General features: G+C 39.7%; 1 protein-coding gene across 2 annotated transcripts; it reads left to right on the top strand.

Annotated features, from left to right (window-relative positions):
- The first annotated feature begins 1,304 nt into the window (after positions 1-1,304).
- LOC122661342 (probable 1-acyl-sn-glycerol-3-phosphate acyltransferase 5) lies at positions 1,305-16,049 on the top strand. 2 transcript variants are annotated; one of them, XM_043856703.1, is made up of 4 exons: positions 1,305-1,383; positions 3,477-4,453; positions 4,659-4,789; positions 15,341-16,049. In XM_043856703.1, exons 2-4 carry the CDS (start codon positions 3,828-3,830, stop codon positions 15,784-15,786), a joined length of 1,203 nt encoding a protein of 400 aa, XP_043712638.1. In that variant the 5' UTR covers positions 1,305-1,383; positions 3,477-3,827; the 3' UTR covers positions 15,787-16,049. The 2 variants fall into 2 exon arrangements, with proteins under 2 accessions (XP_043712638.1, XP_043712639.1); XM_043856704.1 differs by having other exon boundaries at positions 1,315-1,383; positions 3,515-4,453.
- Positions 16,050-21,861: the final 5,812 nt, after the last annotated feature.

The raw sequence follows: 21,861 nt of genomic DNA, 5'->3' as shown, positions 1-21,861 counted from the left end.
TAAGGGCAAGAGATTGCTCTTTGGTCATGCAATGTCGGCATTAGCATGGGGGCCAATAAGGGCACATGCAAGGCTATTTGACTAAATGAGATTTTTTCGTTCACTAGGGCTGACTGGTAATTTTTGCAATCCTACATCAATCAGGTAGCTTTTTTTTCTGTTAAAATAATCAATGTGAGAGGGGGTAGAATAATCTAGTTGCTTAGAGAACCCTCTCCCTTGTAAGGACGTAAATCGGTTTTTTGGTTTTTTGGTTAAGTTCCAGAGAGTGTTGGTGTGATTTGGAATTGAACCGAAAACCGATTTGATTATGAAATTTGATACTCAAATCAAACCCGCTTAGGTTCAGTTTTGGTTTCGCAATTCAGTTCTATTCGGCCCTTACACGGTTCGGTTGCTGTACTTGGTCCATATATTATAATATATAATATATAGTATGATAAATTATACTATAATATTATTATTATAGTATAGTATAATAGTATTTTAAAATCTAATAAGTAATATATCCCTTTCCCTATAGTTATATACTTAATGGAAAAAACAGTCTTTGTTTGGTGGCACCCCCTACATCCTCTCACTGGGCATCGTGAAAATGATGCCCCTACTTCTTAGGTGGATACTCAGGCATGCTCTCCCATTGACCCAAACAAGAGAGACCATGCAACCAAGTAGCGATCTCATGCCCATATTTAATATACTAGTATCCAAATTCGGTTCCTATGTTGGATCCGGAGCTGAATCAAGAATCAAATAAATCCTGAAATCTAATACCCGGTTCGATTTAGCTTATTCGGTCAGTTTCGGTTCTTATATGAGAATCGAAATCGAACCAAGATTTATCGTATCGATCCTGAAATATAATACCCAGTTCGGTTGACTTATTCTGTTCGATTTCGGTTTGAATTTGACAGCCTAGACCTCCCTTATCTGTTATTCAAAACAATCCATTAAAAATTAGTTAAGGTTATAATTTTTTTTTTTTGGGATAGAGGTATATCGTATTCGAATATACATATTAGTGTAATAGTGTTCAATCCCATTCCTTTCCTGCGTGAGTTTGTCTTTCCATGGTCATTACATGTCAACCAAAAAAAAAGGGATTTCAAGAGGGAGGACGTTGTGTGGTTCTAGCCGCTTCTTTAAGATCCATCCCTCACCTTCGCAAAATCCGTTCCATTTTCCCAAATTTTTGGTCAAATTCCATTTTCCAAATTGACGTTGACAATACTTGGAAAAGTCTGGAAAACAAACTCTCTCTGGTTTGTTGGCCCTTCCAGCCAAAGGGTTGGAGAACACCAATACCCCCCTGTAAAATCCAGTTCATTGTGTTCGTTTACATTAGACAGGTCTATCCCATCACGGGTTGGAAGCTTCAGAGAGGTGAGAAAATCTAATCACGATTTCTTGTTGATTAGTTTACGAAGATCACATTTATGCTTTCAGTAGGAAATGGAAAATGGATCCAATTTACCTAACGTTTTCAATATGGTGATAGTCACTTGCTTAACTGGAGATTTGGTTTCGCTCGATTTAACAGAGAAATGTTTGGTGGATTTTTCTTCTTATATTTTCATTACTCTTTTGATGTCCTCGTAAGTAGATTGGCCTCTAACATGCGATCTGTTGGTTGCGGCATTACTAATTGTGTCTCTTAAGCTGATCATCCAAAGACTATGCCTGCGCATAGCTTCAGTGGAGGAGCTGGCAGCCTAATGTTTTCAGTTTTTCCTTGCTTCCCACCCTTTAACTTCAGGCCCCGTTGGAGGGGGTTGGGTAGATAAAAATCATGACTGTTCAATTTCTTTGAAGGGGATTTTATTGGTGATAGGGAAAGGAGAAGAAGGGGCAATATGCCCAAAACCTCAAAAGGATACAATAATAGGCATGGACATAAACATAGCACCAAACAGGAACTGACGAAAGAAAATATATAGAGACGACTTAAATTCTGATAAGATTGTACAAATGATGCTCAAGAAGCAAGTTCAAACCCTTCCAAACTTTTGAGGAGTAGCAACATTTTTTTAAAAAAAAAATGAGATGGATCCATATGGCAAGCACATTCCATATATCTGCTAGGACACATATACTCAAATCAAAATCCTGACTGGTGAATTTGATTACCAATAAGTTGGTCAGTTTCTTAGTTGTTTCACTGTGTGATTGTTGATACCTAGATCCTTACCTGTATACGCTCACCACTAACCACTTACAGGCTCATATCATCCTCATTTTTATTATACGGGCTGATTCATTTTCCCTCCGTCTGGGGTGGGGGATGGTGGTGCTTGGACTTGTGGGTCTCTTATCATTTAGCATTAGATGATTCAAGAAACATGTGGGGTGTCATGCATTTGTTTTAATGATATATACTAACTTATTTCCTTTTAGTAATCCTGAGATCAAAGCTTATCCGGTAGAGATTATGAATTGGTTAATTTTCTTGCTTTCAATGAGATATGCACTGTAATGGAGGTGTAATGTCTGTCCCAAGTTCTTTTCTTGCTATAATGTAAGAAGATGAATGCTAGCCATACTGGCTGGGTGCTATGTGAGCTTTCCAACCACAAAATGTGGTGGGTCCCACCATGTTTTGTGCTTCAAAAAGCTGGTTGAACAAGCATTAGCTATTTAAGAATTACCACATTAGTTTATAAGCTCCCGATCTGTAACATCTGCGAAGATTCTGATGTATTGTTGCTATAATGTAAGACTTACCACATTAGTTTTTCACTGTCAAGGGTTATGCAAGAATTAACTTTTCTACATTTCATAGAAGTTATCTTTGGAAAGAAACAGGGCTTAAAAAAGGGGGTGGAACTTTCTTAAAAGATCGATAGTTGGTTACTTAGGAACAAACATAGTTTAAAAAAGGAATAAGTTTCTACCGGAGTTTTGTTTAAGAAAAGAGAACTTCAAGGACTACAATGAGGTGTACATCAAATAGCATGGGATTTTAAAGCAAATATAGGACAGAACATTAAATTATTGTTTGAGAAACTGGTTTCCATGAGCGATGTTAGCAAGGTTTGTTAGTCATGGGTTGATCAAGTTGGGCCTATGTTTGGGTCCATGTGGGGGTGTATTTGTTTTCATGGTTCAAAATAAATGCTTCAGATCTATTCCGTACCCTCCAAAAAAAGTGCATGGAGTAGCCTTTCTTCGTCTGAAGCAGTTGTAGCTCCCTGTGCTGTTTATATTCTGCTTCAGTGGTATTTAGTTTGGGGAAGGGTTTCCACAAATAACCAAAACACTTTAGTACTTGTACCCTTAGCTGTTTATGTTTCGGTTTAGTAATATTTTCTAGACTCTATTCATTTAGAAACTGCACCCTGTGAAAGAATAGCATTATGGTCCTCTTGTGTGAGTGTGTGTATATGTTTTGTTTTCTCTTTTGCTTTGATGACCTGTTCTCCTATCCTTTTATGATGGTGGTCCTCCATTGATATACTTTATGTGCTCTCTTTATGCAGGTTAAACATAAAATTTCCTGATTCTGTTACCTCTGCAGATAATTGGGTATCTGCGTACATTGTGCCACTATGTTGAAAAAATGTTTTCAGCTATAAGTGCATCTTTTGGTGGATAAGCTACATCCAATGTACCTCTACAGCTCAGAGGCAATTCCTAAATCCAAGACTGAGCACTTCAATACGATGGGGGCTTTATCCTTTTTTTCCTACATTTTCCTCAATATTTACCTGGATTGTGGCATCAGGTTATGTACAACTTCAACTACAACACAAGCAGAGTGATTAGTAAGTGGGACCTATTCTTCTTTCTAGGGATACCTCAAGTGAATATATATACAAAGTACATTGACCATGAATGGTGTAAATGCATTTGGGAAAGAGCCTCTGAACCATTCCTGGAAGCCGATGGAAGTTTCCAGGCCTCTTACTTCAAATGACGGACTCAAGCGCCATCCTTTAACTCCGATTAGGGTGTTAAGGGGTCTGATATGTTTACTGGTGCTACTTTCAACGGCGTTTATGATGTTGCTGTACTGTGCTCCTGCGATCTGTGTCATATTGCGACTTTTTAGTGTACATTATAGCAGGAAAGTGGCAGCAATTTTTTTTGGTGCTTGGCTAGCCTTATGGCCTTTTCTCTTTGAGAAGATAAACAAGACTAAAGTGGTTTTTTCAGGAGAAAGTGTTCCTGCTAAGGAACGGGTTTTGCTTATTGCCAACCATAGGACTGAGGTTGACTGGATGTACTTGTGGGACCTTGCATTGCGGAAGGGACGCCTTGGGCATATTAAGTATATCCTTAAGAGCAGCTTGATGAAACTACCAGTTTTTGGTTGGGGATTTCACATTCTAGAGTTCATTTCAGTGGAGAGGAAGTGGGAACTTGATGAATCAACCATGCGCCAAATGCTATCAACTTTTAGTGATCCTAGAGATCCTCTTTGGCTTGCTGTTTTCCCTGAAGGCACTGATTTCACGTAATTCCTCATTATTCCCTTATCACCTCCAGTATCCATGCATACACATGATCTGTTAGTTGATACAGTTGACACCTTTTAAAGTGCCGAAGATCATGCTTTTCTATCTAGGATTTCACATTCTAGAGTTCATCTTGCTCTATGTATCATATATTCATATCCTTTTAATTAACTGATATTGAGACTGCATTGGTTTTCTTTACAGTGAGCAGAAGTGTATACGGAGTCAAGAATTTGCAGCCGACTATGGTTTGCCTATCTTAAAAAATGTCCTCCTTCCAAAGACAAAGGGTTTCTATGCCTGCTTGGAAAACTTGAGGAATTCTTTAGATGCAGGTTGTTCTTCAATCTTAATTTTATTCTGCTCAAAATAGTTTTTCACATTTGCTCTGCTTCCCCCCCCCCCAACCTCATGCGATGGTGGTGCCACCTAAATGTTATACTAAAACAAGATCAAAACTTTAGTGGTGTGGTTCAAAGAAGATTAAGTATTGAGATAGCAAAAAGCATTAATAATGTAATAGATTCTCTGGAGTTCTCCATACCTCCAAACTTGAAAATTGGTTGAGAACATTTCATAGCAGAAATAAACAATCTATTGGATGGGGTCTTGATTCTGAATCTCCCTTTTCTTTATGGATATGAGTCCTTCTGTTCATTGCAATTTTTACAGTTTTGTTTCGTAGGCAAAATCTTGAGATACTAATTTGCTTTTGTTAGAAACTCACACTCCTTGATACTGATTTTAACTTAAAAAGTTTTGGTACTGAAGCCTAAGTGGTTAGATGCATATGAAAAGAACAATTTAATTGGGTCAGAAGTGTACTTTATATGATGTTGATCATAGTGGTCATGGTGTCGCCTAGTGCACTTTATATGATGTTGCATTGTTGATTTATTCAGTTTGCGCTTACTAATTCCTTTCTCTTATCCTGATCAAAGTGTTGTAGCATTTCATAGTAATCTGGTCCATTCCCCTGAGATTTTGGTATCAAACAGTGGCTGTTCCCATAGATGGGCAGCCTTTTACCAGTTCGTTTCAAGCATTGTCTAGAGGGCAATGCAAATGTTGCTAAGTTGTCATTGTATGTTGTGGACTTGGAAGATAACTGATGCAATGGCCTAGAGTGGTTGAACCAATACGACCGGGTTTGGAAGCCCAAGCCCAAACGAAACTGGCTCAACCCGGGTTTTTGGAAGTACAAGGATTGGTAGTAGTTTTTTTTTTTTTTTTTTGGATAGGTGGATTGGTAGTAGTTATTTATTTCTTTGGGGCTTTTTTTAATCTTATTTATGTTGATGGAGCTGTAAGATAGGGTTGTGGAGTTTTCTTCAAACTCTATTTCTGTCATTGAGTTTGAATATGATAGTTTCTGTTATTTTCCTTATATCTGCTTGTACTCAACGATAGAAGAATAGGATGAAAATATTGAATTGAGAGTTTAGAGTTATCGGTGTTACCGTGTTGTGGTTGTGTTACTTTCTTCTGTTCTTCATCATCTTAATAATGTAAGACTAGAACCTGAAGAGGTCTAATCCCAGATAGGATTTAAGTTGAAACCCAATTGAGATAAGTGAAAAATAGGATCTCACAAACCAATAGTTTGTTGAAGCTGCAACTTGGATCGTGTAGTCTCCTTAGATGTAGGATGAAACCCACAAAAGATTAGTACGAACAGATCAGTGATAAGAGAGATCGATCACCCTTCAGGGTTTTGAAAATCCTAATTCCTCTAAAAATCGATAATGGGGATTGATCCCTGTTGTGATGGCTGATAATGATGAACTTGGCAGCAACAGTTGATGATGTATACGCAAGAGAATGATGCGAACAACTTGCAGAAAAAATCCCAGCAAACTCGAAGAATTCCCTAAGATCAATTTGGGCAGCTTCAGGGTTTGAAACCCTTATAATCTTTGAGATCGATAGAAGGGAATGGGGGAAACTAGGTTTCTGACCTATCCTATCTCAGGATTTTCACAATTGCACAAAGCAAATACTTCTATTATTCAAATCGTGGGGAGCTCTCAAGAGCTGATACATATATATATAGCCCAATGGCTGAGAATAAGAAAGTAAAGTCTAAATAATTCCCTACAGAACTAGGATTCCTAATTAGGACTACAATTCAAAACATAGGTAGGAACTAATTTCAAAATATAACTAGGAATTAAAAGCCAAACTAGAAAAAGAAATAACATAATAAAATAGGCTGCAACATAAGCCCAGGATTTGCTGCTGGTATAGGAAGATCCCTACATCTGCAGCTGTATTTCTTGGTATACAGCCTAGATACATCACTTCCTCTTCTTCTCTTGTTCTTTTCCATTCTTCCTTCCCTTAGTAATCTGGTTCGCGCTTCTTCTTGCTCCTGTACCGGCAGTAAGTGATCAGAGAAGAGTTCGTTGGAACTCCTCCGATAGAACTCCATTTGGCTTGCGGTTGTGGTCGAAGTGGGGCTTAATGTAGAATAGCTAGGCTGCAACCAATTATACAGGAGGATTGTAAACTCTTCAATGAAGAGCAGAATCCACAGGGTATTTTGAGGCTTTCTTCATTCACAACAACTATGGTAGGATGAAATCTTCTATTGAATTAATGAATCCCAGCAGTAGTTTGGAACTTCGGTTGATCTTAGATTTGCAGGAAAATAAAAACCAGAATAGAAACAAAGAAAAAATTAGAAAATAGAGAAGGATAGGATTGGATCGAGTATCCCACTCTCTCCCGGGTCTCTCACCCACTCACAGGTATAGGCATCTCACTCTTCCCACTGCATCTCACAGCATAGCATGGTTTAAAAAACAAAACTTTAACTTTTTTTCCCTTCAATTCTTTGGTTGTTGTGTGCAGCCTCTTGCTTTTATTTATAATAAAACCAGTTACATTAAGATCTTCTAGAAACATTCCAAATTAAAAGCAAATCCTTTCTCTAATTGGTTAACAAAATAAAGAGTCCTAATTACATAAGCAAAGCTACTTTAAAATAGAAACTATCCTAAGTTAACAAAACCCCACGCATGTAACAATGACTCCTAAATTTTGTCCTAATCCAGATCAGCTTGACAGCTGTTTATGACTTGAAAATAAAGCTCCACGCACAACAATATTGTCTTTAGCTTGATCTTCACCAGCTGGCCATGGGGCCAACAAAATCTGAAGCAATATCCTTCCTTAGACTCTGGTTGGTAACTCCCTAATAGCACAAATTAATATGGACTGATGTGGCTGAATGTGGTCCAAATCATGGACCAAGTACATGACTAGATCTACATCAGGGCCCTATATGCGATCAGTACCCTTGACCCAAAGTTTCCCTTTATCATGAGACACAAAATCAGTTGCAGAACCACAGCTGCAAGTACCGCCAGCGAGTTATTATGAGATATCATTCTGCTATGAGGGTGAATGTTAGGGTTTCTCATACCTGAGTTTCAGAAAATTGTTGGTTGCGCTTCAGACCAAAGCCCCAAATCGATTGGGTTTCTGTGAGGAGATCTTCCTTTGAAACCAACACCCATCCTGCTTTGCGTTCTGTTGATAGGTAGGAGATGATTAATTCTTCTATGCCTTTAAACCCTTAATTCTGCTTTCCTAATATTACCCCATCTTTTCCTCCTTTATTCTTTTTATCTTTTAGTTACTATTTGATTCCAAATATACCCCTAACCTTTATTTATTAATCACTTTTACATCCCTCCCCTATTTAACTACCCATCTATCCTTTAAGATTTCACCTATTTACCAAGTCATCATTCTCTTATAAAATTCTAAATGTTGTTTTGCCACTATACTCTTGATTTGAGTCTTCTATTTTTTGGGTGTGCCCATAACAAACCCAAACGAGGTTTCCAAACTCCGCTATTGCATCAATTTGGTATCAGAGCTGAACATACTCTTCCATATCCTAACCATGGTGGCCAATAGTGAAGTTCTCCAACAGGTCAACTTCTATATATATGAAAGCAAGACAGTAATTGCCATCCTTACAGATCGTGATACCCTCAACATAGCTGTTAGTTCCCTCCAGACTATGATGACATCCTTGCAAGCTTCTATTGACGGATTGGTGACTTTAGATAAAGGAAAGAGTCCCATTCAGTCTGGGGATTCTTCCAACTCCATTTCACATGGCTCGTCTCATGTTACACCACCGCTACCACCTGCACCATATGGGATTGTGTGAGGATCCGTTCCTTTTTCTGGGAGGTACCGCACTGGAGCGCTGTGGGGCGCTTGCGGTTGGCGCCTGATTCCAGACAGGGGTTTGGGTTATGCTCCTCGGTTGGAGAGAGAAGGAATGTGTCTTCTCAAAGTTCATGATTCATCAGGGGATGGGGGTCATACAATTAAATGAAATGGAGTCGCCACTTAGGATTAGGGCCTAGGACCCATTGGGGTAGCTCTGTGAAGGGCTATAGGACTTCGTTTGGTCTGGTCAGAGATTCAGGGTAAGTGGTCAGGTTACGAGAGTGGGAAGGTGTTAGGCATCCACCTCGCCCGGGTAAACCGGTCTTTCTACTAGATGCTGGTTTTCGAATATTCTTTCTTCATAAATGCCCTATTTTCACATGTATGGCTAAAATGATGCACAAACTGCTTAATTAAACTAACTACTGTACACTACACGGGCATAACTTGAAAGTCTACATCGTTACAGAATTAAAATGAGATGAAAGGATTAAATACCTGTATGTGTTAAACCAATGCAATTATACGAGACGAATCGCGTCCCCCAGCTCAGGTGGAGGCAAAAGACTGGCTTTATCCTTCGTCGGACAGAGTAACGGTGTTAGAAAGTAATTGCCTAGATATCAGGCAGAATAACGACGTCGGAAAATCTTTGGAGAGTAATCACACGGATGTTGGGCAGCGTAACGACGTACAGGTGTCGGGTACTGAGACCTCGGACAGAATAACGACGTCAAAAAGCTTCGAAAATTGGGCTTCTCGGATATCGGATGGAATAACGGTGCATGGGTGTCGGGTACTAGGACCTTGGACAGAATAACGACATCGGAAAGCTTTAAAAACTAGGAATTAAGACGTCTGGCAAGGTGACCAGGCCATGGGAGGCTTCGGGGTTTAGGGTGGAAAGGGGTTAGGAAAGGCGGGTCCCTCGGACCCGGACTCCGAATAGAGGGCCGAGGCTCAAAAGCTCGAAATCAGATTGGGGCAGGGCCCTGAAACTAGGAAAAAAGGAAAAAATGAAAACTGGAGCTTTGGGGGTCCCCCCTCTCCTCAACTTGGAACTTGTTGAAATGAGAGGTGGGGGTATTTATAGGCAAAATTTTTGTCTGGTGGCGCCGTGGCGAAACCTGCGGTGCCGCCGGAATAAAAAAAATTTCACTTTGACCAAGGTTCATTGACCATGGAGCCGCACGGCAGCGCCGCGGCCTGGTGTGGCGTTGCCGCCATAGTTATCAAGGCGTCCATGCTCCTTGGTCGCCTTGGACGCCTTTGGCGCCATGGCTGTGTCGCCTTGATTTTTTACCCTCTAAAACGCTATGGACGCCTTCCCGCCTTGATAACTATAGTTGCCGCAAGGCGCTGCCGTCGGGCACGGTGCTGCCGCGCAGTGCCGCGGCCGCGCGCGGTGTTGCCGGGATAGGGCTTCAGGCGAGGGCGTCGTGTGGGGTCGTTCTGGGGATGCGAGAGTATCGATGGTGGAAACGAGGTGGAACAGGGGGTGTCCGAGTCACTCCGAAGGAAAAGGGTCTTTAAAAGGGCATTGCCAGTCTTTCGCGTCCAGTTGTCGTCATTGCTGGGGGGTGGCAAAATCCAGCGTCAGGTTGGTTGACCTTTTGACGATGCTCTCTATGGAGCTGAAAAAGGAGCCAAATTTTATGTACTTGATTTCTATGGAGACAATAATCCATAGCAATATTTGGATTGAGTTCACAGTTTGGAGATCCTTTTTAGATGGTATGGGTTGACCGAGTCCAGAAAGATTTTATTTGCAGAGGCTAAATTAAAGGGCACAACTCTAGTTTGGTGGATCAAACACCAGCTACAAAGTCGGACTTGAGGCATTGGGACAGTCACTGCTTGGGCTGAGATGAGCAAAGTCATGAACCGAAGATTCCTACCTACCGACTACAAGCAGCGCATGCACCTCAAGTTCGCACAACTGAGACAGAATAGCATGATAGTTTAGGAGTATGTAGCCATATTTTATTACTTAGCCAGTTGATCTGATTTTGAGTGGGATGAGGAGGTATTGGTGGAACGATTTCACATTGGCTTGCATCCTTAGATTAGTGTTGCACTAGCATCCAGTTGATTGCCTACGATGGAGGACATAGTACAGGTGACATATTTTGTTGAAGAGAGTCTGAAGAGGCCTTATACTTGGGAAGACTTTCTCAGATACTTTTCCTAAGGGTGATAGTTCCAGTCAATAGTCTTCTCCCTAGGTAAAGTCATTTAACAAGCCACAAGCTAGTAGTTCATCTATGACATCTTCATGACCTAGCCAACAATATTCTCCACTTCGGCTTGGTCTCATGTGATGCCAAAGGCTGCCATTCAGTGTTTCACGTGCTAAGGGTACAGACATATTACTACTTAGTGTCCCAAGCGTTTGGTAGCTTTATATTGATAAAGGAATCTTTTATACCTCTTGCCCCGGAAGAGCAACCGAATCTTCAAACAGTTTGTTTGGAGGCAGAGCATGGGCCTGATGAACGTTCTTTGTTCTGTTTTGACCACTCACGGGGTCTTTGAGGATGAAGAATTGAAGACAGTTGCACTAATGGTGTCTTTGAAGATGCTGTTTGCAAGTTGAGATTGAAGTAGAGCCACCACCCATTCCATACTAGGTAGCATTGGTGAACAACATCAATCTTAAAATTACTGATGGGTGAACTTTTAGACAAAGGTGCTATTGAAATATTGGGCTTATGGGGAGCTAATGTAGTACTGAATTTAAAGACTCAAAATAGTACCAGAGTACATGATCATTTCACAGAAATAATTCCATATTTAGGAGAAATTAAATAGTATGAAACCAGAAGGTTAGGATGATCCCAAATTCCAATCGATTTTAACAAATCAGTAACAAAATGTTTGCTTTTAATTAGAACTTAATCCAATGGTTGGATCAGCAAATATTGATTAATCCTAGTTGTCCTAGGATAGGGGCAAAACAGTAATTTGCCAAATCAGATCAGCAAATAAACAGTGGACTAGCATCGATCGATCAACATAGAAACTAAGGATCAAATCTTAGCAAAACAGAATACTAAAACCAGAAATCGATTCAACAGAATGGTGAACAGTATATCAGTTTCACAAGGGCAGAATTGGACACCACAATATATGTCCAGATCAGAAGGTCTAATCTGGTCAGAATTCTGATCGAGTTCTTATTTAGGGTTGAAGAACAACTGCGCAAAATCTTGAAGGATTCTAACGGCTGGATTGCTTAATCTCAAAAAACATGTACCATGTGATCTTCTAGAAACAAAGGTTCTAGTTGCAGGAAAATAGAAGAATAATTACTTGTTAATGGATGAAGAAGTAAAATCAGTCATATGCCTGTTGGAAGCGAGCAGCATGCTTCCCTGACCTATTTGTTTTTTAAGGATTCATACACTGAACTCCCAAATTACTTGTGGCTGTACCATGATATGCGCTTCCCTACTTTAACAGAACTGCTCCACAATCTTGGCGAAATTCCATTGCATGTCATACCGTAATTGGTTGTGGGAGTTTTTTTTTGGTAGAAAATATAAACTTACATGGTAAAAATGAACAAGTTGAGCTGTAGCTCAATCAATACAGTCACAATACTAGATCCTAGTCTTGATTTACCTATTGCCATTAGAAAACCTAAGTGGAGTTGTACTCAACACCTTAGTTAGTAAAGTCGCGTATCATACGCGTATTATACGCGTTCCCATATTTTTAAACGTATAATACTCCCGTCCCCGTATTTTCCCGTATTTTTATAAAAAACGAGTTTTTAAGCAAGCACGTATTATACTCGAATAATACACGATATACGTTTTTTTATAAAAAAATTATCCAAAAGATTAGAATTTAGGGAAACGATTTCACTTTCCCTTTCGTCCCTTTCGATTTGCGTTGAACATCCAACCGTAGCAGGCAAAAGTAGCCGCCCTCCATCTCCAATCATCCTCGCCATCTCCGTTCAACAAAGCGGCACTTAAGTCTTGTACTCTCCTCTTGTTTCTCTGGTCTTTCAACTTGCTCATGTCATTTTCAGACAATCTACATTCATTTCTTGTAGATTATTGATATTTTGGTATGTTAAATGATAATCTTAGAGATGTTATATAGCATATTATATTATTGTGTTTATTTTAGTTAATAAAATCATGATATTATTTTGTTTATTAGGTGGTGAATGCATGTTATATAATGAATATATGTCCGTTTTTTTAAAGTATTATTGCCGTCTATGCCGTATTATATCCGTATAAACGCTGCATCGTATTATTACCGTATGCATTTTATGAAGCCGGATTTTTGAAAAGTATTATTACCGTCTAATCCGTTTAACTGCCGTACGTATCCGTTCCCGTTCAATTGCCGTTCCCGAACTTACTAACTAAGCTCAACACCCAATTTCCAATTTTGTTTCTTATAACTCCCTAACTCCTTCATTCCATGCCTTCGTTTCTATTAATAATAACTGGCAGGAAGCAATAGCCAAATAGAAATGGAAGGAGGCAATGGATGAAGAAGTGCATGCCCTAGAGAAAAATAAAACATGGGATTTGGAGGTTCTTCCACCAGGAAAGAAACCCATTGGTTGCAAATGGGTCTTTATGGTGAAGCACAAGTCAGATGGGTGGGTTGACAGATATAAGGCAAGGCTGGTTGCAAAAGGGTTTACCCAAACCCAGGGAATCGACTACCAAGAGATCTTTTCCTCTGTAGCGAAGATGAACACAGTTAGAGTGATTAGTTCTTGTGCCGTAAATCAAGGCTGGAATCTCCAATAGCTCGATGTCAAGAATGCCTTCCTGCATGGAGAATTGAAAGAAGATGTTTACATGGAGATTCCTCCGGGCTTTGCTTCCTCAGATACTCAGGGAAAAGTATGCAAGTTCAAGAAGGCCTTATATGGCCTAAAACAATCACCACGGGCCTGGTTCGGTCGCTTCCATAAAGCCATGGTTGCTAATGGCTATAAGCAAAGTAATACTGACCACATGTTGTTTGTTAAAAAGGTGGGACAGCATATCACAATTCTGATTGTCTATGTTGATGACATAGTGATCACTGGAAGTCATGCACAAGAAATTCAGGAGTTGAAGACTTATTTGGGCACAAAATTTGAAGTCAAAGATTTGGGTCGATTGCAGTATTTCTTGGGGATAGAGGTTGCCTATTCAACTAAGGGTATATCTCTTTCCCAGAGAAAGTATACTCTATCTTGACTTGTTGAGTGATATAGGGATGTTTGGGTGTAAACCTACTGATACCCCTCTGGAGCCAATCACACACTTGAAGAGTAATGAAGGTGACCCTGTAGGTAAGGGTAGTTGTTAGAGATTAGTTGGGCGGTTAATATATTTATCCCATACCCAACCTGATATTGCATTTGCAATTAATGTTGTTAGTCAGTTTATGCATGACCCTCACTCTTCTCATTTAGAGGCAGCATATAGAATTCTAAGGTGTACCTGAAGTCTTCTCTAGGAAAAGGAATCTTATATTCTCCACATAGTCATCTCCAGGTAGAGGCCTACACTGATGGAGCTTGTGCAGGCAGCCTTGATGATAGAAGATCAACGTCTGGATATTGTACCTTTGTTGGAGGAAATTTAACTACTTAGAGGAGTAAGAAACAAGCAATGGTTACTCGGTCCAATGCTGAAGTTGAATTTAGGGCCATGACAGAAGGTATCTGTGAACTTCTCTGGCTCAAGGGGCTTCTTTAAGGTCTGGGTATGGTTGTTGATCTTCCTATGCGACTCTACTGTGACAACAAGTCCTCAACCAGTATGTTGCCCATAACCCAGTCCAACATGATCGTACCAAACATGTTGAGATTGACCGGCATTTTATCAAGGAGAAGTTGGAGCAAGGAGTCATTTGTATTCCATTTGTTCAGTCTAGTGACCAACTAGCTGATTCTCTCACTAAGGGAATTAGTAGCAAATTGTTTTGTTCTGTTGTTAGCAAGTTGGGCATGTTTGATATGTATGCACCAACTTGAGGGGGAGTGTTGTAATATCGGTTCAAGGGTAAAATTGTCATAGGGGTAATATTGTCCTTGTACCTATTCCATAATGTTCTTTACATATTATAAATAAAGGATGGTTGTAGTTATGTACGATGAAGACAACTGGGTTTCAGTAATGAGACGAAATAATTTGGTGTAAAATAAGGTTCCAGAAGGAGACGGGGAAGGCTATAAAGAACAGCGGCGGAGGGAGGGGGGAGACTTATGATTTAGTGGAAGATATGGCTCTAGATATGATGCAAAAGGAATACTTGTGTAGTTGATCCCAAATAGTTGGAGTTAGGCTTTGTTGGGTTGTAGTTGAGTTACAAGCTTTTTGATAGTGCACCGATTTTTTCTTTGGATGGATAACAAATTAACAGTTCAGCTCCTATTTGTATGTTCTCTTCTTGTACTTTCGGATACCATATGAGTTATTTTCTTTCCACATTTCAAGGAGATTGTGTATCGAATTCTACAAATAAAAGTCTAACTTATTATTTTGTATATGATGTTTTCTTGATTGTCTCATCAGCTATTTCATATGAATGGAGAGTTCTATTATTAGGCACCAATCTCTGATTTTCATTTCTCCCTTACTAAACTTCATCTCTTAACTGCAGCCCATATTTCTTGACATGCCTTTTAACTGTACTTTCCCTCACTCGTCCTTTTCTTTTAACTGCAGTCTATGATGTAACTATTGCGTACAAGTATCGCTGCCCTCTCTTCATGGATAATTTATGTGGTGTTGATCCTGCGGAAGTCCACATTCATGTTCGGCGTATCCTCCTCAGTGAGATTCCAACCTCTGAGAAAGAGGCTGCTGCTTGGTTGATGGATACATTCAAGCTCAAGGATCAGCTGCTTTCTGATTTTAAGGCCCAAGGCTGTTTCCCTAATCAACAAAAAGAAGGAAATATCTCTACATTCAAGTGCCTGGTAAACTTTCTAATGGTGATTGCTTTCACCAGCATGTGTGCATTCCTTACATTTTTCTCATCTATCTGGTTCAAAATATATGTAGCATTAGGTTGTGCTTATCTTGCATCTGCTACGTACTTCAATTTTCGACCATCGCCAGTTATAGGTTCTGTGAAGGCTATGCTTGGTTACAAGCAATCTAAGTTGTGACCAAGTATGCCATTGGATTAGGAGAGTCCACACTTTTTCAGCAAGGAATATTCTTACTAGTGTAATTAATTGTGAATTATTTTGTTGTAGAAGTACTTTTGCAGCATTTATTTTATAGTGAACACTACAGAACCATGAACAAATCCTAGCCTTTTCAGTGTACCGTTATACTTGCCAAGAACAGAACAAGAATTGATTGTATGGTATCGAAGAGATTAGATTGTAGTGATATTTCTCAATGAATGAAATACAAGTTAACCTCATGAAGAGGCGATCTACAAGAAGGAAAGAGTAACTGTACAAGGTAAGAACCAATGATATACGATGAGATAAATAAAAAGAAAAATATCTATCTAAGGACACAATCCAGTATAGCAGGCCTACATAGCCAAGATGGGTATACTCTGTTAATGCTTGTGTATTTGCTATAAATTTGGTTGTCTTAGGACCACTGTTGCAGCATTTATGTTGTAGTGAATAATATCACCATGGCAAAATCCATTCCTTCTTCAAGATTTCTTACTTTTGGAGAAATTTGCTGCTGGAATTAATGATTTGAGTACCCAAAGGTTCTTGAGTCTATTCTTCCATTCTAGACAAAGGCATTCCGATATAGAAAAGTTGGCAGCATATGGTCTTCGTGCCTTACGTATTAAAAATTTAAAATCTAACGTGGAGGTCATTGACTCTTAGCGGGGGGCTAGGTTCTGCTCTTGACTAGTTCTCTGTATTCTAACTGCGGTGGTTAGCATTAGCATTGTGAGCAAAACTTTCTAATCAGTATACTGTGCTGATAGAAAGCTCTAACACTCGTGAAACATAATCCTGAGAAATTGTTTAGAAGAATTTTTCTGTTCCGTTGTTTCATTCCCCGACTAACCAACACTTAATTATTGGCAATGGCTTATGAAGTATCTGAGAAACTCTCTGAGCATGTGTTTTTTTCCTTCCCTTTTTTTGGGCGTTGGGGGGGGGGGGGGGCGGGCGAGGGAAAACAAATTGGCTCGATTTTCTTGTACTTCAAGGGCTGAAAAGGTATTTTACATTAGGCAACAACAATATTGGCTACTGATCACTGGACCAAACTTTTTGTCTTCCACTTTGCTTTAAGTTTTTGGCTGTTGTAACATGACTTGTATTTGTGGACTAGGGGGAATTTTCTTAGTTCAGAAATTGATAGCTGAGTATTGATGATGTGGGAAGGTTCAGGTGGTTTGGGGATTGGAGGGGGGCACAAAAGATCAGTTCCAACACCTTGTAGCCTAAATCTCTGAATGAGTTTATTCTTGTATGTCCAAATTCCTGAACAAAAAAGCTAAAAAAAAAGGCCAAAGAAGAAGCAAACAATTGCTGGCCATAATCTTTCATCCCTTTCTGTTCTTGCTGTTATCATATTTTTTTCAAATAAAAAAGCAGAAGTTTATTAATAAGGAACCTAGAAGCATAATTCAGCAAGATGCCCTCTGGAACAGATCTGCAGAGGACAAAGGATCATCTATGATGGACCGGACATTTGTGCCTCAGTAAAAACCTTACTGGTTGCCATTCGATTGAATCCAATATGTCTCGCCTTTCTACTAGAGCTCGAATATATTTATTTACTGGTTTAGTCATGAAGGTTTGAAGTACAAACCATAATACTAGTTTTTCATAATAGGGAAAACAAAGAGAAGAAAAAACAGAATACTTCTGTTGGGGCCCTAAGTAGCCATAATCTTTGTTCCAACTAGAACACCAACTCCTGACTGATCATAGCATGATTCACAAAAATTGCACAGTTCTTAAATCTTTTAACAACTCATGTTCATGGAGGCCCATTATTTATTGCCGAGTGAGTATTCCTCTGCTGTTACAGCACAGTGTTGTACTGCATCGTGCGGTGCTGTAGAGGCCATGTGGCATAATGGGCCCCACATGGCGCACATGGCCTCTACAGCGCCACACGATGCAGTACAGCACCATGCAGTTACAGCATACGATAAAAATTGGTTTGGGCCTAGGGGCTTCGTCCAGTCTGGTGCATGCAATATCTAACCTGTCAAGCAGCACGCTTCCACTCAAGATATCATGGAACCTTTCTAAAGTGAAAACCCACAGTTGGCAACCGTATTCGTTATGGTTCTCTCTTATTGAAAGTAACAGGAAGGAAATGAAATCAATTTTGCAGACAAAAAGGAAAGGTTCAATTATTGGGGATAATGTTCTCAGTCCGGAAACATACCCTACTGCTCGGAACGGCTCGGATTGAGGTCCTCTCTGGAGAGTCAGGTAGTGCCCGGACCATCCTGCCATTAGGTTATGCTGAACACATCCCAATGGTTGACTAGCGTACATCGGGATGTCCCTATGGCTGACTGGTGTACATTGGGATGTATGCGGCACAGTAATCCTTGGATGCCCCTTGGGCGCTGGGCTCCTCTGGATCCAGCTGTCTCTACCTCTCTCTTCCCCTATGTAATGATCTTTCCATCCCCTTTAAATATACCAAGGGGGCTGTGAGTGAGTTGTTCCTATGCTAAACACTTTCCTATTGATGGTTTAACTTTCATAAATTTTTTTTTATCATATGTGATTATACTTTTCAGATGTAATCATTATTTTGTTTCTCAAATAAAAGGTTCTGTTTGGTTGCAAGTAAAGAGGGAAGTGAAGGGAATTGTTATTACTTCGAAAAAGGAAAAAAAAAAAAAAAAAAGGAAAAGTTTTATAATCATGATTGTATATCTTACTTAAAACCTTTACCATACTTGGTAAATATGTTTTCAGATAATTTTTTTTTCAATAGAAAGAAATTTGATTGCATAGTAATGTCAAATTTAATAACCAAATTTGATATGTTTTAGAGTTACACCAACATGGCAAGTAATGTTACAATTTTTTATTTTTTTTTTGTAATAATTTGATTTCACTTACTTTCCCTTTATTTCCTTTGCCAAGTAAATTTAATTATCAGATCTAAAATGTTTCAGAGTTGGTTACACAATTATGTAATCATGATTATAATTTTTTTTACCCACTTTAGTATTGATTTGATTCCACTTCCTTGGACATCATCCAAAAAAATAAAAAAATCCATAATAATAATAGAACTGAGAACCTCTAATTCCTTCCCAAATTCCTGAAAATCTCTTGCATTCCCCCTCCCCCATCTCAAATATTTCATAATTTTTATGCAAGTGGACATCCTCATAACCTCTTTCCATTTTTATGGGACGAGAGGCATCTCAAATTTATGAAAATCTAAAAACACCTCAGTGGACAATAATAGGAAAATGGAAAGTTAATTTATCAGAAGAGGAACAAGAGTAGCATCTCTTGAGAGGAAGTGAACTGATACTATACGAGCTTCACCAACCAGGGGACGTCTATAATAGACTAATAGTCTAGTTGAGCTACAAAAACTCCCTTTCATGGTTATGCAGCATCAGTCCTTAATCCATTGTGTACGGCAGTCTGGTCGAATTCCTCTCCGTGGCTAGTGGACCTTTGTAACCTATTAATTACGTGTCACTCACCTATAAATCAATAGATTTCTATTTACCGAAAAAAAAATGTTGCTACTACACATGCGTGCTTGTGAGAAACAGAGTGAAATCAAAAAGCTTATAAAGCTGAGATGAGAGGGCCACCCTATAACCGTTTTAGGGGCTCATCCTCAAATCAAATGCTCATAAAGTTGTTAATTTTTGCCATGTGAAATAAAAAAAATCACAGCACAAAATTCAGCTGTAGCTGTAAGTTGGCTTAGAAGGGGATGAAAATTGTATTTTTATCAGCTCCATTTCCGCCTGCTCTATTTTCCCAAGTTCCTTTAATAGAGGGGGATGGACCCCACCCGGGTAGGGGTAGGGTGGTCATTTCCATCCTATCTATTAGAGAAACTTAGGGAACTGGAGCTGTCCAAGAAATAGAGTAGATAAAGGTCCATGAAAATTGATGCGGAACCAAGTTTCCTTCACGTATGATGAATCTCTTTACTCATGTGGGTTTTCACGCTCATATGAGATTCCTAGAATAATGGAAAGGACAATTTTGTCAATAGGGGTTAATAATGACATCTCAATGGTAGGATGCTCTTCACCCATGGGGAAGAGAAACTTTTGCCAGCTTCAAAATATAGGCATCCATGGAATCTCTTTATCCACTACTGTGATCACATCGTTACTTCTCCTATTGTTGCAAGTCCGAAATACGTTTGACTATTCCATGGAGCCTCATTAGAGCGTCAAAACCCATGAGTGAAGAGATTCTCTTTTCACTGTGGGTTAAGGAAACTCGAATCCCTTGAAATAAAAGCATTTGGTTTAAGAAGAAGGGAAAATGATGTACACAATACTAGTACGTCATCTCATATTCCAATCTTTGATATTTCTTAAAAATTGTAAAACTATTGGCTTGGTATGTAAGATGTCAATACTCGTGGGAATCTCCTCCTTTTTTGGCTAAAGATCAACAAGTATATTAGATATAGAAATGAGTTACAGTATACAGATCAAAAGTTGAGTAGAAGAATCTCAACCCAAAAGCATGTAAAGCAAAGAACTAACAGAACCGGTAGTATGGTTTACTAGAAGCTTCCCAACTAACCGATCTGGCAACAAAGTTTGGGGTATCGTCCCACCTTTCAGACATTTTTTTTTCTGCCGCGCTTTTTGCTATAGTATCTGCAGGGGCGTTGCCTTCTCTGTAGCAGTGAGTGATACGCCACTGGATGGTAGAGAGATAAGTCTCCGCACTCCGCCACTGTTGCAGAAAATCCCAAGGTATGTTTGATGCTAAAATGCCATAGACAACTAAGGCCGAATCACTTTCCACCCATAGGCGCTCCACTTGTAGGTCTTTTGCTTCTTTTAGGCCTATAAAAAACGCTGCCATTTCAGCTTGATAGTTGGTGCGAATTCCTTCAAAACTAGAGAAACCACGTCGAACAATGCCCAAGTGATTTTGAAAAATGCCCCCAGAGCCTGAGTTTCCTGGGTTGCCAAGGGAGCAGCCATCAATGTTTAATTTCCACCACCCCAGTGGTGGCAGTTTCCATCTCGCCTCCACTACTCTTCTCATCTTTGGAGCTGCTGTGATCACCCTAAATATTCTTGCAACCATTAGCTCTTGCACTGAGCTAATTTTTATTCCTTAATGTGGGAACAATCTGAAACCGCATTGATGCATTTTTGAACAACTATCCTTGGCAGGCATTTTTGTCCTTCGAATCGGCACTTGTTCCTCTCATTCCATAGCTGTTGGCAAACTATGATCAAAAGCGCTTTCCAAATGTCAGCCAGTATTGCTATTTTAGACTTCCTCTTCCACCACGAGAATAAGAGCTCTATAGCCGGAAAGCCATTCCAGCTTTCACTGAAATGGCTTAAGATTTCCTCCCATACTTGTGCGGAGAAGCTGCAGTTGAGGATCATATGGCTCGCTGAGTCTTCTTCCGCCCAACAGAGGTCGCACCTTGATACAATTGGAACAGCTCGGCGACCCAAACATTGAGACTCGGGGGTGTAGGTTCTGATTCCAAACCACCCAATTCTGCTCAGGCTTGATTGTTTTTTTCCTCAAAATCTCCCAAGCTGAGCGCACTGAGAAGCTGCCCGCTTGAGTATGCGCCCAAAAGCGTGCATCCTCCTTGCTGGTAGGCATTATATCCATATTATGAATTTTATTAAAAACGCTTTGAAGAGCCCTGCTTTCCACCTGTGGAAGTTCCCATTTATTATCTTCTAAAAAATCAAAAATCTTAGCTGAAAGATTATTTGGGATTCTGCCTGGCTGGAGTAGTTCTTCAATGCTTTGGTTGCCTATCCATGTATCGTACCAGAACCGGATGGATTCTCCATTGCCAACCACCCATCGTTCTTCATTTTGAACGAAGCTCCAAACCTTTTTCAAGCCTGTGAGGATGGTAGAAGGGTTAACATGTGATTTTAGAGTCTCATCCTTGTTAACCAATCTACAACGAATAAAAACAGCTAGGCTAGATGATCCACTTGTGATGGCCCAGGCAAATTTTGCTAGGAGGGCGAAGTTGACCTCCCTAAGGCGTCTAATGCCCAAACCGCCTTCATTCTTTGG

Source organism: Telopea speciosissima, chromosome 5, assembly GCF_018873765.1.
Source record: "Telopea speciosissima isolate NSW1024214 ecotype Mountain lineage chromosome 5, Tspe_v1, whole genome shotgun sequence".
Taxonomy (NCBI): domain Eukaryota; kingdom Viridiplantae; phylum Streptophyta; class Magnoliopsida; order Proteales; family Proteaceae; genus Telopea; species Telopea speciosissima.
Note: the sequence above shows the minus strand (reverse complement) of the source record. Positions and strands in the feature narration are given on the sequence as shown.

Excerpts from the sequence above, each read along its gene's own strand:
- LOC122661342 (XM_043856703.1), top strand. The coding sequence starts at position 3,828 with ATGAATGGTGTAAATGCATTTGGGAAAGAGCCTCTGAACCATTCCTGG. Across the intron at positions 4,454-4,658 it reads CCTGAAGGCACTGATTTCAC|TGAGCAGAAGTGTATACGGA; the intron begins GTAATTCCTCAT and ends TTTTCTTTACAG. Across the intron at positions 4,790-15,340 it reads GAGGAATTCTTTAGATGCAG|TCTATGATGTAACTATTGCG; the intron begins GTTGTTCTTCAA and ends TTTTAACTGCAG.